The 16,145-nt window shown below is 50.7% G+C and overlaps 1 protein-coding gene across 1 annotated transcript in view; it reads left to right on the top strand.

Annotated features, from left to right (window-relative positions):
- Positions 1 to 16,145, top strand: part of LOC130890397 (cadherin-23-like) — a 54,480-nt gene that overhangs the window by 34,752 nt on the left and 3,583 nt on the right. Inside the window, exons 6-13 of the mRNA XM_057794328.1 lie at positions 4,564 to 4,785; positions 5,022 to 5,141; positions 5,948 to 6,128; positions 10,488 to 10,621; positions 10,963 to 11,172; positions 12,394 to 12,501; positions 14,267 to 14,369; positions 15,575 to 15,700. Of these exons, the coding sequence (XP_057650311.1) occupies positions 4,564 to 4,785; positions 5,022 to 5,141; positions 5,948 to 6,128; positions 10,488 to 10,621; positions 10,963 to 11,172; positions 12,394 to 12,501; positions 14,267 to 14,369; positions 15,575 to 15,700 (1,204 nt within the window). The remainder of the gene's footprint in view (positions 1 to 4,563; positions 4,786 to 5,021; positions 5,142 to 5,947; positions 6,129 to 10,487; positions 10,622 to 10,962; positions 11,173 to 12,393; positions 12,502 to 14,266; positions 14,370 to 15,574; positions 15,701 to 16,145) is intronic.

The raw sequence follows: 16,145 nt of genomic DNA, 5'->3' as shown, positions 1-16,145 counted from the left end.
TGTTTGTGCTGTGGTCTAATAAAGATCTGAACAGTCAATAGCAAGGCAGGAGAAAGGGTAGGTTGGGCTGGTGGGCAGAGAGGATAAATAAGAGGAGAAATCTAGGCTGGAGAGAAAGAAGAAGGAAGATGGAGAAAAGAGGAAAAGAGGAGAGAATGAGGAGCATGCCCAGGGCCAGAAGCCAGGCAGCTGTCGGTGAGTCAGGGGAAGGACAGCAAGAAATAAGAAAAAGTAAAAGGCCCCGAGGCAAACAGTCATTAAGGAGAAACAGGCTTAAGTTACTAGAGCTAGCCAGAAAAGAGCTAAACTGAGATCAAACGTTCAAAACTAATGCGTCTCCATTATTAGCTGATTGGTGTCCCAAAAGAAAACACCTGGTACTTGTAATCCCAGCACTGGGGACACAGAGACAAGAGGGTCCTTGGGGCTCTTTGCCCTAACTGGTGAGTACCAGGTTTTTTGTTTTGTTTTTATTTTTTTTTTTTTTTGATTGTTTGTTTTGTAAAACAGGGTTTCTCTGTAGCTTTGGAGCCTGTCCTGGAACTAGCTCTTGTAAACCAGGCTGACCTTGAACTCAAAGAGATCCGCCTGCCTCTGCCTCCCGAGTACAGGAATTAAAGGCACCACCACCTCCAGGTTGAATGAGAGACCATGCCTCAAAAAATAAGGTGGAGGGGCTTGAGCAATGGACTCAGTGATGAGCACCAGGCATTTTTGTTTTAAACATCTACATGTAAAGACTGGAAGGTGTCTACTTTGTATTGTTCAATTCACTTATAAATTCATCCAACTTTTGATAATTTAGTGCTTATATTTCAATTAAGACCCAAATCACTGCAGAGCGGGGGCGGTGCACATCTTTAATCCCAGCACACGGAAGGCAAAAGCAGGAGGACTTCCAAGTTCTAGGCCAGCCTGATCTATAGAGTGAGTTCCAGGACAGCCAGGGCTACACAGGGAAACCCTGTCTTGAAAAACTAACTGATGAATAAATATTTAGTTTTAGTGCTAAAAAAACTAATTGAGATGGAGAATTACTGGGGACCTCTCCTGCCACACACCCTTGAACATGCATATGCCTGCGTGTATACACACACACACACATACACACACACACATACACATACACCTACCTTCTGAGAGAACAATTTAAAGGAGAAATGCTGTGCTTTGGGTATTTTAGAGGCTCCTCTGCAGATTTGCTTGGTCCCATGTACTCAAGCAGAACATGGTGGTAGGTGTCGATGGCAGAGGTTTCTCACCTAGTAGTGACAGGAAGCAGAGAGCGAGGAAGGGACTGGGGACCAGGTATCATCACCAAGGGCATGCCCCCTAGTAGCCCACTTTCTCCAGCTTGGCCCCACTTCTCAAAGCTTCTATCACCTTCAAAAATGGTATGGTCAGCTGAGGACTAAGCTTTCAACCCAGGAATCTGCGGGGACATCTCATAGTCAATCCAGAGATGGCGGCTTGCTTCAGCCAGGGTATCTGCAGGAGTTGTGGTATATGCAGGAAAGGCTTGACCCCAAGGTTTAATGGGAGGACTCTGTAAAGGGGACTAGCCAAACATAGAGACCGGCAGCCACAAGAAGACATCAACAGCGTGAGCTGTGGGGAAGAGGGATGCGTTGGTGATGGTCCTTGTGGCTGTGACAAAAAACCTGGTAAGGAGCAACTCCAGGAAGGAAGGGTTCAGTTGGGGCCATCCTAGGATACAGCCCACCGTGACGGGGAAGTTGTGTCAGTAGGTGGTTAAGACGGCTGCTCATTTGCGGCCATTGCTCACATCCACCGAACACTGGTGCTCAGCTCTCTTTCTCTTTGTTAGTCAGTCCAGGGCCCCGACTCATGGAACGGCGCTGCTCCTAGTTAGAGCCGGCTCTACTATCTCAATCCCATATAGAAACTCATAGACACGCCCAGAAGTCTGCCTCTTAGCTGATCCTAGATTTGGATTAACGATTGAGCTGGTTAGTTTTCTATCAGCCGGACACAGCTAGAATCATCTGGGAAGAGGCAACCTCAGTTGAGGGATCGCCTATGTCAGATGCCTGTAGGCAAGCATGTGGGGCAATTTCTTTTCTTCTTTTTGTTAATCTTTGTGGTCTATTTATTGTGTATATAGTATTCTGCCTGTATGCATGCCTGTAGGCCAGAAGAGGGCACTAGATCTCATTACAGATGATTGCGAACCACCATGTGGTTGCTGGGAATTGAACTCAGAACCTTTAGAAGAGCAGACAGTGCTCTTAACCACTGAGCCATCTCTCCAACCCTCATTGGGGCCATTTCTTGATTAACAATTGGTATGGGAGAGCCCATCTTATGGGTGGGTTGGGGGGGGGCTCCCATTTGGGCCTGGGCTATATAAGAAAGCAAACTGACTCAGCCAGTAAGCAGCATTCTTCCGTGGTCTCTGCTTCAGTTCCTGTCTCCAGGTTCCCGATTGGGCCATGGCTTAAAGAAACCTCAGAGGGAGTGGCCAGATGTGTCTGTCACATTAAGGGATGAAAACTAGCTTTGCTCTTGAAGAAGTTGGCCAAGAGAGAGCCCAAGTTTGAATTCCCCACTTCTCTCTGTGGGCTGTCTGTGTCTGTAGTTGTGGTTGTTGGCCTGTCTGGTATCTGGTGTGTCTGGTCAGGCCCCGGTACCTATCTGTTGTGCCTGTGTATCTTGTGTCTTGTCTGTGACTACCTGGTGTGTGTGTGTGTGTGTGTGTGTGTGAGAGAGAGAGAGAGAGAGAGAGAGAGAGAGAGAGAGAGAGAGAGAGAGAAGGTTGCTTTTAATCTGTTGGCTACTTTCAGCAAGCACTCAGCACAACACACACATACATGTGTGCTCTATTCTGGGTCAGGGCACAGAAGAGTACATAGCTTCAGCGTAAAGCCATGCATGAGCTTAGATTGTAAAAAATGGTGGCATGGGGGCAATCCAAGGCGTAGTAAGACTGGTTATGTGATTCTCTTAAAAGCAAGTTAAACTTAAAGAAGCTGAGTGCACAGTAGGACAGCGGGCTAACTGCATAGCTCTCAGGGCAGGTTATGAACTTGACTGCAAGGTCCAACCAAGTTTCAGTCTCTTTAAAGGCAAGAGGTATTTTCAGTAAAATATATTGCCACACTCAAGTTCCTGCCCTGACTTCCCTTAGTGACTGTGATGGGGAAATGTAAACCAAATAAACTCTTTCCTCCCCTGTTGTTCAATGGCAGTAACAGAAACCCTACTAAGACAAGGATCAACCTTAACTATCACAAAGGAGATGACATCAGATCCCAGAAAGAACTAGAGCTTGGCCAGGCAGTGGTGTCGCACACCTTTAATTCCAGCACTCAGAGGCAGAGGCAGGCAGATCTCTGTGAGTTCAAGGCCAGCCTGGTCTACAAGAGCTAGGTCCAGGACAGGCTCCAAAGCTACAGAGAAACCCTGCCTCAGAAATCAAAAAATAAAACAAAAAGAAGAACTAAAGCTTGGAGGGTCCCCAGCAGGAGACACACAATGGGGACGGAACTACAAAGAGGAATGGAGGGGTCAAAGGAGCCTACCCACCTGGCCTTCATCCCCCATCCTGTCTTCTGCCAGGAATTCCCACTGGCCAATTCTAGAAGCCAGAGAGCGAAGTGTCCCGGGCAGGTCCAGAAGAACAGCATCCCAAGTAGAAGGTAGAGAAGAAGGAAGAGTCAAGCACACAGGGAGGCTCTCTGCATTTCCCATTTTGATTGTGTAGAGTCAGCCATCAGCAATATGAGTGCTGACCACCAAGTTCTGATTCATGGTCTGATGGTCCAAGCATCAGCTAGAGATAGCCAATCACAGGACCACAAAATTTACAGTGAAGTTACAGCCTATGGGTTTGGCTTTTTAGAGGTCAACAAATGCTAACCATGAAATTGCCCAAACATGAAGTCCTACCTCTTTAAAGTACTAGAAATGGATATTTTTTAACTTACATATTGGGCTGAAGACCTCACATTCTTGCCTCTTGTTATCTGGTTAAGAAGATTGCCGACAATACTCTAAATTGAGGAGCCTACTGAAGTTCATCCCATACATCCAGAGGGCTTGTGGAAACTGATTTCTTTGAAACAAAGTATCACTATGTAACCATGATTGACCTCAGTCTTACTATGGTAGCCAGGCAGGCCTTGAATTTGTAGCAATTCTCTTGCCTCTGTCTCCCAAGTGTTGAATTACAGATGTTTGCTACTCTGCCTAGTTCTATATACTGGTTTTAATCACTGGGTCACTGTGTTGACAAGAATTTCAAGCTTGCATCTGGCCTCAGCAGTGCCATGATTGATTGGTGATGTCTGCCATGAACATAGACATAGAAAATGTTGATATGTGTGCCAACCTGGCCCTAAACAGTTACCTGAGTTGGTTTTTACAAAGCCTCTGTGCTTTATCTGTGACTTCCTCCCCAACCCATTCTCTCTTCTTGTCTTCCCTATATTGGATCCTATAATGGATCACACTGAGTGAGTTTAACCCAAACAACCATTTGGATCCACCTTGATCCTCTCTGGCTCCCATAACCAAGGTGCCTGATCATGCTCTTCTCTCCAGGCCACCACCCATGTGTACGTGACCATCGTGGACGAGAATGATAATGCGCCTGTGTTCCAGCAGCCACAGTATGAGGTGGTGCTGGATGAGGGCCCGGATACAGTCAACGCCAGCCTTATCACCATCCAGGCACTGGACCTGGATGAGGGGCCAAATGGCACAGTCACCTATGCCATCGTAGGAGGCAACATCATCAATACCTTCCGGATCAACAGGCACACGGTCAGCAGCTGTGGGTGGGGTCCAGGAGATTGCAAAATCTCTCCGGGGCTTGGTGGGAATCTTGGTGATGTCATATGGCATATGCCTATCTGCCTTCAGTCGTGCTGTGATTGATTAATGCTGTCTGTCACAGGCACAGCAATTGTGGCTAGGATGTCAGGGTTTATTTGGTATAATCTAGAGTGGTCCAGGGCCATCGCTCATCACCCCTCGCCTTGTACTTCTTGTGTCCCCAGGGTGTCATTACTGCTGCCAAGGAGCTAGACTATGAGATCAGTCATGGCCGCTACACCCTGATTGTCACTGCCACAGACCAGTGTCCCATCTTGTCCCACCGCCTCACCTCCACTACCACGGTATGTAGGTGAAGTACATCCCCAATGTGGAGATGAGGGAGAACAGAGAGGACCCAGGGGGCTCCATGGCAGAAGGGGAAGGAGGAGAAATGCCCATTGGGAGGAAGTGCCTGAATGCATGGGCTCCTGACCAGCTCAGCAGCCTGTCCAGAGTTGCTGTGTTACTGTGAGGTAGTCACTTAGCTTCTCTGTGACTGTGTCTAGCACATGAGTGAAAACACCTGCGTGCCCCGCCCCCCTTATGGGAAAAGCATGCCTTCTGGTCCAACTAATAGTGAGTGACTCAGGTCCCTGCTCTTCCACTTCCTGGCTTTGTGAACCTGGACAAATCTCTTAACCTCCCTGAGCTTCTGTTTCCTCATGAATGAAAACTGTGGTTCAGGATACAGGGGGAGCAAATGGAACCACGTGAGATGCCCAGAGTATAGACCATGGTGGTGGTATCAATCGGTCATGCTCATAAAGATACATATAGAGATAGGAGAAGTACAAGTTCAAGACCAGCTCAGGCTATGTAGAAAGACACTGTGCCTCCCCCAAAAAAGGCCTGGGGTGAAAGTCAGTGGTAGAGTACTTGCCTATCATGTGCAAGGTCGTAAGTTCGATTCCCAGAACCACCACACACATACACAAAGCTATGTGCTGACTTGAATTGGTGCCCACACATGCACGGCTTAGCTGCCCTCCCACCCTGTGACACTATACAGCAACCACCTTAGCCCATGGTCATGGGTACCAGATGGTACAGTTGCTGAGGTTCCCCAGGCATCTGGGGCCAATCCTGGCTAAGCTGCTTGCTGTTTCAGGTGCTTGTGAATGTGAATGACATCAATGACAACGTGCCCACTTTCCCTCGAGACTATGAAGGGCCATTTGATGTCACTGAGGGCCAGCCAGGGCCCAGAGTGTGGACATTCCTGGCCCACGACCGGGACTCAGGTCCCAATGGGCAGGTGGAGTACAGTGTTGTGGATGGAGACCCTCTGGGTAAGTGGAGCCTATGCTGGGCAGTGGGGCGGGCATGACCTTCCTTCATCTGCTCAGGGCTGGGGTGAGGGAGTCCACCAACCACCGTGTGACCTTCCCTCTCTGGGCCTCAGCTCCACATGCCTTTGTCACAGGGCTATGAGGAGAATGCCGTGGCATGTGGGACACAGGCTGGTAGCCTTGGAGAGTCCTAGCTCTCTCTAGGGAAACAGCCAGGTGGAGGAAGGCAAGCCTCCTTGCCACATGTACCTCGGGACCCCAGGATCCAGGGTAATACATTCAGGGAGCACTGGGCTCCTCTGAATACCTACCTCTGTCACCCAACAAAAGCTTACACAGCTAGGCATGGTGACCCATGCTTTTAATTCCAGCATTCAGGAAGTAGAGGCAAGTGGATCTCTGTGAGTTCAAGACCAGCCAAGGTTACTCTGTGAGAAGCTGTCTTTAAAATCAAAAAAACCCAAACCATAAAAACCAAAAGGCCTACACAGCTATCATGACTGCCAACCTGGCTCAGAGGCTGGAGCCTGAAAGAACACTTTCTCTCAAGACATTTTGTTAGCTAGAACACGAATTTCAGGGGCTCAGGTAATCAATCAAAAAACAAAACAAAACAAAAACCCCCATGGAAGGAGGGGGCCTCACCATGGTGAGGAAGAGGCAGAGACTGTAGCAGTCACTAGTCACCCTCATGGGGTGCCAGACTCCCCATTCTTAAGACCCAAAGCAGATATCAAATATTTGTAAAAATATCCTGCTTTCTAGTGGAGCATTCCAGGACTATTCATAAGGCCCTACTATGTGCTGGTCACATGCCAGGAGACACAGAAGAGAAACGAGCCAAGTGGGCAGGTGGGGAATAGACATTCAGAGAGAACATCCAGCCCAAAGGCCCTGAGGTCCAAGATTGCCTGGTAGGATGATGGAATTGTAAAAAGGCCCTGTGTCTGGTGTGAACTTGAGCAAGAAGAGGAGGAGAAAGAAATGATGCCATCTTGACGACTTGGTATTTACAGAATGAGGTAGATGCTATGGTGCTTTAAGGGAGGGACATGACTTGACTCAGGTGCTCTCTCTATCTCTATCTCTCTCTCCCTCCCTCCATCCCACCCCACCCCCCAGGACTCATCTTGGAAACTGAAAAGTAGACAGACTCCAGCTCAAGCCTGTGTCCCGACAACAGATAAAGGGGCACACCCAGGCCACTCAGCACAAAGGTCACTGCTGCCTGAGCCTGCAGGGCCTGCTCCCCACCCCTGGTCACCTACCCAATCTCTAGCCCACATGTTTGTGGCTCGGCTCTCAACTGACCTCCCCGCTTTCACTCCGAAATGTCCTAGGTATAGGAACCATGGTGAACTCCTTAAGACCGTTGTCAAGTCCTGTCCCTCCCATTCTCAAAGGCCCCGGGGTGTCTGCCTCACTCAGGAAGTGCCAGGTCCTTCCAGTGGTCCTCAAAGCCATACAGAAAGCATCTCCTCCCCCTGTTCTCTTACTCGGACTCCCACTAGACACAGTCTTTTTGCAGTTCCTTGAGCCTACCAGAGATGCTCAGACCTCAGGACCTTTGCACTTGCAATCCTCAGCAATTCTTGGGGGAAAAAATTAGGAAACATGCCATCCCTACTTGAGCTTTGACCACCAACCCTTCCTCCCCCTTGAGACCTCTCAGCCCTTCTGACAAAGCCATCCTAGGAGGCCTTGCCCACCTCTCTATCTTCCTTACAAGATCTCAGTCCCCCAGAGAACATTGGACCTCCCTTTCAGGATCCCCCTCCTATGTTAAGAGTTACTTTGTTGCCAGCCCAACCCGAGAGGATGCCTATCTGGGAGCCCATTTTCCAGATGGGACAATCAAGGCAAGAATTGGGAAGAATCAGGCTGTAGCCCAGACACAACTGGGCAGAAGGTTGTGGCCTCCTGTCTCCCAGTGTGCGAGATTGAGGAGGAGGGGTGTGTCAGGAGTTCTGGCCAGGGCTAGTTGCTGAGGAGACTAATATCTAACTGGGGGAGTCTAGCCAGACTCCCACTACTACTCCAGGTCTGCTCCCCCAAGCCTTCCAGGGTGATCAGATCTCCCCTGCCTTTGCCAGTGTGAAGGGAAGCCATTTGCCAGCACATAGCAGGGTGTCAACAGGGCTGGGAAACCCCAAGAAAGGGAATCCCCATTCTTTGGAGATCTTGGAGCCAAGAGCACAGGAAATCCTGCTTCTACAGCTTCCTCAGCATTAGGCAGGAGTGGAGCCAGGGAGCGTAGGGAGCCTGGGAGTGGAAGAGCTGGTGGGAAATCCCAGCTGTAGGTGGGCATCGGGGCTGTTGTGGCAGAAGCTGGGACGGGTGGCAGAGCTCAGGTGTCAGTGCCCTGGGTCGTAAGAGATAGGCCAAAAAAAAAAAAAAAAAAAAAGCCACCAGAATGCTTAGGCCTCTATCTTTACCAAGCTGTGATCTCTATGTGGGCCTGAGCCCCAAGTGCCGAGAGGAAGAGAAAAGGCTGAGTGGTGGGTCATACCTGTATTACAGCACTGAGGCAGGGGGTTGCCACCAATTCCAGGTAAACCTGGGTTATAGCATGAGACCCTGCTTCAAGGAAAAGGCAAAAGGAAGGGGAATGGTTTTCTCCCCAGCTCAGTTCCTGGAAGCATGTACAGAGGTGAAATGACCCATTCCTCAGGTTCTCGCCAGAGCCCCAGCCCCTTCTCCATTTCCACAGAGGCGCCCACTTCCTCCACTGGCTCCCTTCAATCCTCACATCCCTGTCCCCCCACCCCACTCTCTCTCAAACTTCTAGTCCTGAGGTGTGTTATCCAGAAAGCCGCCGAGTCCTAGCAGACTCAAACCTCAGTTCTGTCGTTGCCACGCTGGAAGCACAGAGAACACTGTTATCTGCCTCCTAGCTTCATTCTTTAAAGAGCATAAGCCACAGGGTAGGCCAGAATCTGCGGCTCTGAGTTCCTGCTTTAGACACTAGGACCTGGCCCCTCAGCTGGGTCCAGATCTGAACTTCAGGGTTAAAAATGGCATTACCACAAGCCTGGAAGATCTCCCTGAGTTCCAGCTGGGGGCTCCAGACAGGGGCTAACCAGGGCCCCTCATCCTACCAACCTGCTACATAGAGCTCAGAGCAGCAGCCCTCCTTTATGGCAGAGAGAGGGCCCAATGCATTCCCTTCTCACAAACTTCCTACCTGGGAAGTCATAGTTGCTAGCAGTGGAGGCTGGGGAGACTAGAGACAAGCAGGCTGTCGTCTCAGCCCAGGGTGATTCCAGGTCCTTATCTCCACCAGACAAAGAACTCAGAGACAAAGGAACTGGGAGGGAGGGTTTTTCCCTCTCTAGTGCGTGGGTGTGTGTACGTGTGCACGTGTGCACACGCATGCAGGGGCCTGAAGGCGATGCCAGGAATCAGCCTCCAGCCGTCTACGACCTTATTCATTGAGGCAGGCTCTGTCAATAAAACCCAGAACTTGCCAATATGCTGGCCAGCCTGTGCTGGGGGCCCTCCTGTCTCTGCCTTCTGAAGCTGGAATTGCCCGTGGGACAACACGGCCTCCTGGCCATGCAAGGGGTTTCTGAGGACCCGAACTCTGGTCCTCATGCTTGTGTGGCAGGTGCTCCAACTTCTCAGCTATGTCCCTACCCCAAGGGAGGAAGTGTGGTCACAGAACAAAAACCTGTAGCAGAAGGAAAGAGATTTCTAGGAAGAGCCAGCTCTGCAATACCAATGATGTTATTTGCATAAAGCAAAGGACAGGTCACCGTGCTTTTCTTTGGTCCCCGTGTGTCAGCCCACCTAGACACTTGCGTGACGTTCTACTGTGACACAGCCCAGGCATGACCTCAGCCTCCAGACGCCATTACAGCTCACCTTGGGCTTCTTTTTTCTAACCTGTCTAGAACACAGTTTCCAAATAATAATAATACCCTTGTGAGTTTCTGACCACAAGAAGCCAGGAAGAGTGTGTTGCGTAGGATGGAAGCCCCGTAAGCCAGAGGTGGTGGCACATTCCCGGAATCCCAGCACTTGGGATGTCAAGGCATAAGGGTCAGGAGTTCAGGGTCAGCCTGGACTCCATGAAACTTTGCCTCAAAACAGAGAAAAACAAAGACATCCCACCCCTGCTTTTTAACATAACTATCACACCTGGGTCACCCTCTGACCAGCTCGAGGCCCGGGAGGGAAGCTAATTGGTCAGGAATTACATACACATGTGGTATCAGGGCCACGCTCCCATTATGCCCATATGGGGCCCCAGGAGGGCGCATACCTCAGCTGGCTCTGGCATTCATGAGGAAGGCTGGCTGGAGGAAGGGGGCTCTCCGTCGGAACCAGCTAATGCAGGCCTGTTCTGGTGGCTCCCAGGGGAGTTCGTGATTTCTCCCGTGGAGGGTGTGCTGAGGGTCCGAAAGGATGTAGAGCTAGACCGGGAGACCATTGCCTTTTACAACCTGACCATCTGTGCCCGAGACAGAGGGGTACCGCCTCTCAGCTCCACGGTGAGTCTGGCCCAGCTCCATGGCATCCATTGTTGTACACTGAATGCCCGCAAACTGTCACCCTTGGTCCCACGAAACCAGAGATGCCTTAGTCTTGGGGACCTTGGCTCTCCAGGATTCTCCCCTCTTATCCCCTCTCAAGAGATTGTTTTTCCTGTTAGACCTCTGGCCCTGATCCCAACCTGACACTGTGTACATTCTTCTCCCTTTCTGCTTGACTGTTTCTTCCTCCATCTTTCCCTCCCTCCACAACCTTCCTCTCAATGTCTTTGCTACCTTTCCTCTGTCTCTGTCCCCTCCTCCTCTGCTGCCACTCCACCCCTGACTCTTCCCTCCCCCAGATGCTGGTGGGAATCCGTGTGCTGGACATCAATGACAATGACCCGGTGCTGCTGAACCTTCCCATGAACGTCACCATCAGCGAGAACAGCCCTGTCTCGAGCTTTGTGGCCCACATCCTGGCCAGCGATGCCGACAGCGGCTGCAATGCCCTCCTCACCTTCAACATCACTGCCGGCAACCGAGAGCGGGCCTTCTTCATCAATGCCACGGTAGGGTCGGGACCTGCCCAGGGTCTCCAAGTACTTCCTACAAAAGGCCCATGGAGGAGTTCGGGGTTCCAGACCCCAGAGCTGGAGCAGCCATAGTTCTAAAGTGAAGAGGGAAGCCATGAGTGGTGGTAGTGCACACCCAAATCCTGGCCAGCTTTGCCAGGCTGAGCAGGAGGATTGCTGGGAGTTCAAGGCTAGTCTGGGATTCATAAGAACCCTGGCTCAAAAAGCAAGCCTCAACTTGGTGCGGTGTTGCATCTATAATCCTAGCACCTGGGGAATAGCAGCAAGGAGATTAGGAGTTCAGGGTCATCCTTGCTCCATTTGAGTTTGAAGTCAGTCTATGCCATAAGAAACCCTGCCTAAATAAGGCAACAAAGTATAATGAAAAATCTGCTCAAAATAACTCAATTCAAGGCAGACTGTGGTGGCGCACACCTTTAATTCCAGCACTCGGGGCAGAGGCAGGCAGATCTCTGTGAGTTTGAGACCAGTCTGGTCTACAAGAGCTAGTTCCAGAACATGCTTCAAAGCAACACAGAGAAACCCTGTCTCAAAAATCAAGCAAACAAAACAAAAACAAAAGTCAACTCTTAGAGCCAGAACAGGTTGTGGGAATTCCAGCCAGCAGAGGCGCCCACCAGCATTCATTAAACAGCTCAAGGGAGGAGGCATCAGAAACTGAATTGGCCTCAGCTTTGTCAACAAGGCGGTCATTTGGTTGTAGCTGTGTTCACGGGCACCAGGGAGGGTCTCCTGTGTCCACCAGCACTGCTGAAGTGAAGTGTGGTGCACAATACAGGAACCCAGTCCAAGACAGCAACCCCCTTTGGCTTTGTTGAACAGCTGTTTTCTGGTGTCCATCAGCCACCACCCTCAACCCACCCACCCCCAAAGGCAGCTTCTGGGCACACGTAAACCCTAAACTGTAATTACTTGAGCCAGTTCACCGTTCACCTGAATTTCTTTCCTGGCCTTTTGGAGAGTGTGTAGATTGTTGACACCCAGGGTCCTTGGAAGGTCCCCTCTTTGTGGATGTCAAGAACTTGGTATCACTGACCTACCCTTACCCTGGAAAGATCCTCGTGCCCTCCTGTGGCCCTTATCTGCTAGGCACTTTGGGGAAGGTACTCCCAGCCACCTATGAACTGTGGGCAGAGCGTGGACTTCTGGGGGATGCAGGGAGTTGCCAGCTCATCTAACCAGCCAGGCACATCCCAGACAGGGATTGTCACTGTCAACCGACCCCTGGACCGAGAGCGCATCCCAGAGTACAGACTGACAGTTTCTGTGAAGGACAACCCGGAGAACCCACGCATAGCCAGGAAGGTAAGGCTGCGAGAGACTGAGGGTGGGTGAGGGTGAGAGATAGAAGGAGAGAGAGGAGAGAGGGAGGGAGAGGAAAGGTAGGGGGAGAGAGAGGGGGAAGGCAGAGTGTGTGAGAGAGTTGTAAGAGCAAGAGGCACCTCTCCCTTGGAGAGAGGGTGGCAGCCTGCCAGAGGCTTAAAAGCGCACATCTGCTTTGGCAAACCGTGGCTTCAGATCTGAGTCCTCCTGTCTACAGGTATGTGCTTGAGCCAATTCATTTTTCTCAGACTCCCTTTTATCTTCAACGCTGTGTCCCTGAGTCCTCAGTACAGAGCCTGGTCCAGGGCCAACACTCAGTGAAAGTCAGATGACACATCTTTCCCAAACCACAGATGGGTATGCATGCCCATGGGACTCAGACTTGCACTTGAAGGTTCTAAGGGGAGTGGGGTATGGGGCTACATGGTCCTTCAGATGCTAAGGCACAGTCCCTTTACTGAAAGTCAGTGGGAGCTTCCTGACAGGCCCTTGCAGGTTTGAGCTGGCCTATTCTTACTACCCATGGTGTTAGGAGAGTTCTGCGACTGTTTCCTTGACTCTGCTTCTGACCAGCTAAGTGGCTCTGGTGGGACACTGCTTCCTCAGTGCCTCAGTTTCCCCATCTGGTTTATGTACTGGAGCACAAACAACTTACCAGTGGCTACACCACTGAAGAAAAACCACTCCCACCTCTGGCAACAGTCCCCTGTGAGCCCTTCTCTCATCCATAATAAGATGCTTGATTTTATCATGAAGAGATGTCATTTTGTCATTTTCATATTTGTGGAGATGATCATATGACTTCTCTAGCTCTGAGTTTATTCATGTGATGGATTGCACTTGTGGATTAATATATGTTGAACCATCTTGTCATCTCTGGAAGGAAACCAACTTGATCATGTTGATCATTGTGAATGTGTCTTTTATTTAGGCTTGCAAGTGTTTTGTTGAAGTTTGCATTTGTTTTCGATAAGGAGATTGATCTGTAGGTTATCATTGTTGAACAGGGTTCCCTGCTGGCACAAAAAAAACTGTCCCAGGGGCAGCCATCTCAGGGAGCCCTTTCTTCTATCCCTAGTGTCAATTCTGTAAATCTCACGGATTGATCTGCCGTGTCCACAGTGTCTGTGGCGGTGGTGGCAGTTTTGTTCGTTGTGGTTAGGGTAGTTGTTTGGGGCGATAATTAAGTGGACTATGGAGACAGGAGAATCAGCTGGCAGAGTGATCAGCTATTCCTGTTTCTTTTGGTTCCCTAAATATAATGAGTTGCTTGTCCAATGTGGCTTCTAAGCTGCCATCTTTCCCTGAAGTCCATCACAGAGCTTCAAAGCAAGGGTTACTTTCTCTGTGCCCTCACTCTGGTACTCCTGAATCATATCGAGGAGCCCCAGGAGGATATAAGTCTGAGGCGCAGCTTGGCATGAGAGCATGGGTGAACTTGGACCAACATCAGGTAGATGTGAAGGTCTGAAAGCCGGGGCTCTCATCAGCGGGCAGTGTAGGTGGCTAAGGACCTTCCTCACCCACAGTGGCCCACAACCACACACCATTCCCATAAACAAATTAAGATTCTTATTGATCAGAGTGGAAAGTGGAGGCGGGCCAATCAGGGGAAGGCATCTTGCCAGGATCTCCCAGTGAGCAGCCAGCAAAGAGAAGACTAGAACTCTACATCCCTGCTTGGCGCTTTTTCAATCCCCCGTCTCCACAGCACAGCATTCATCCTCTCCTGCTCTGCCCGTCACAGGATTTTGACTTACTGCTGGTCCGTCTGGCTGACGAGAATGACAATCACCCCCTCTTCACAGAGGGCACGTACCAGGCAGAGGTGATGGAGAACTCTCCTGCTGGTAGGTGCTGGGCCCGCCCGGGCACTCTTACTGTACAAGCGGACGCCACTAGGACCATGGGGGCTGAGGATGCACTGTGTGCCTGGGGTCAGAGCTGGACATAGAACTCAGGGGGTGCAGGAGGGTGCCAGAGGGGAGGATGCAGCTCCAAGGCTCAGGGGCTGGGGCTGCTAATGAGGCCACAGGTCTGTTTGGGAGAGATAAGAGTAGTCATTGATATTGATCACCCTGGGGTGATCTGAAAGCAGCCTCACTATCCCTCAGAAGAATCTAAGGTGAAAATAATGCCGAGGATTGATAAACCCACCTTTCCTGTTCCCCAGTCCTGTAGGGTAGAAACCCTGGAATAGGGCATCAGAAGTGGGCTCAAGGATCCTAGTCAGCATAGCCCTTACCGCCTACACAGTGCTAGTTGACCTTGTCTCCCTTTGATGCCGCCAGGAGATCCTCTTACCCTTCTCTACCCCCACCCCAGACCTTGATTTTTAATCAGGAAGAGAGATAAGTGAGATAGTACTGTCTCTGAGTGGACATCACCTCTGTGTGGACGTGGCTTCTAAATCTGCTGGTGTGCACGTCCACGCATTTACCAGTATGCTGCCATGTCAAGGCATGTGTGTGGAGTTGCATGTGGGCACAGACACATGTAGGCATGTGGGTGGCCCTATGATGTACTCGTGGCGAGTGTGCCTACCAGGAGAGACAGACAAGGGCACAACCAGGGGCATCCTAAGCTTGGATGTTCTCAGTGTCCATGTAATCACTACCACATGAACTCAAAGGCCCACATACTGTGTGTGTATAGCCATGTACAGTCTGACCTTATACTAGAGCAACATCTGCTTGCATGTGGACAGACAAGACTTACCCATGGAGGGGACACCAGGGAGCCCCCTAGATCCTCCAGTGGAGTGGCCAGCCTCAAAGGCTGCTGGGAAGTAGGCATGGCTCCAGGCAGGCCAGAGGGGCTTGCTCACCGCTCTTGTGTTTTCTCCCCAGCAGAGCTTTGAGGCCGCTCCCAGGCATCTGCGTTCAGTCTGCCAAGGCTGCCGCAGGCCCGCCCCAGGGCCTCCCTACCCACTCCCCGCCCACCTTCCCACCTTCCCCTCTCATCCATTGTCAGCCATGGTCATGGGGGACACGGACAGGGAGGGGGGAGGGCAGGGACCAGGCTGGCTTGTGGTGACTCCTCTCCTCTGGCTCAGGGACACCCCTCACGGTGCTCAATGGGCCTATCCTGGCCCTGGATGCTGACGAAGATATATACGCCATAGTCACTTACCAGCTGCTGGGTGCTCACAGTGATCTCTTTGATATCCACAACAGCACAGGTGAGGACTGAACTGAAGCTTACCAGTCAACCCTAGGGTGGTACTGGCCCATTCTTGGGTCTGGGACAGCAGTTCTCAACCTGTGGGTTGAGACCCCTTTGTGGGTGAACCACCCTTTCACAGGGACACCCAAGACCATTGGAAAACACAGATATTTACATTACAATTGATAACAGTAGCAAAATAACAGTAGCAACATGACAGTTAGGAAGTAGCAACGAAAATAATTTTATGGTTAGGGTTCACCACAATATGAGGAACTGTTTGAAAGGGTTAGGAAGATTGAGAACCTCTGCTCTTGGGCTCTTCCTTAGTGTGGACCCAGGTTCTTAAGAACCCTGTTCCTCATAGCCCACAACCCAAACTGCAACTGGATAGAGACTCCCATAGGAGTCTCAGTGGGAGAACCCAAAAAGAAGCGTAGAGGCAACTTTAGGGACCTCTT

Source organism: Chionomys nivalis, chromosome 19 (assembly GCF_950005125.1).
Source record: "Chionomys nivalis chromosome 19, mChiNiv1.1, whole genome shotgun sequence".
NCBI classification, from domain to species: domain Eukaryota; kingdom Metazoa; phylum Chordata; class Mammalia; order Rodentia; family Cricetidae; genus Chionomys; species Chionomys nivalis.
The sequence above is the reverse complement of the archived record's forward strand: the minus strand, read 5'-3'. Positions and strand labels throughout refer to the sequence as shown.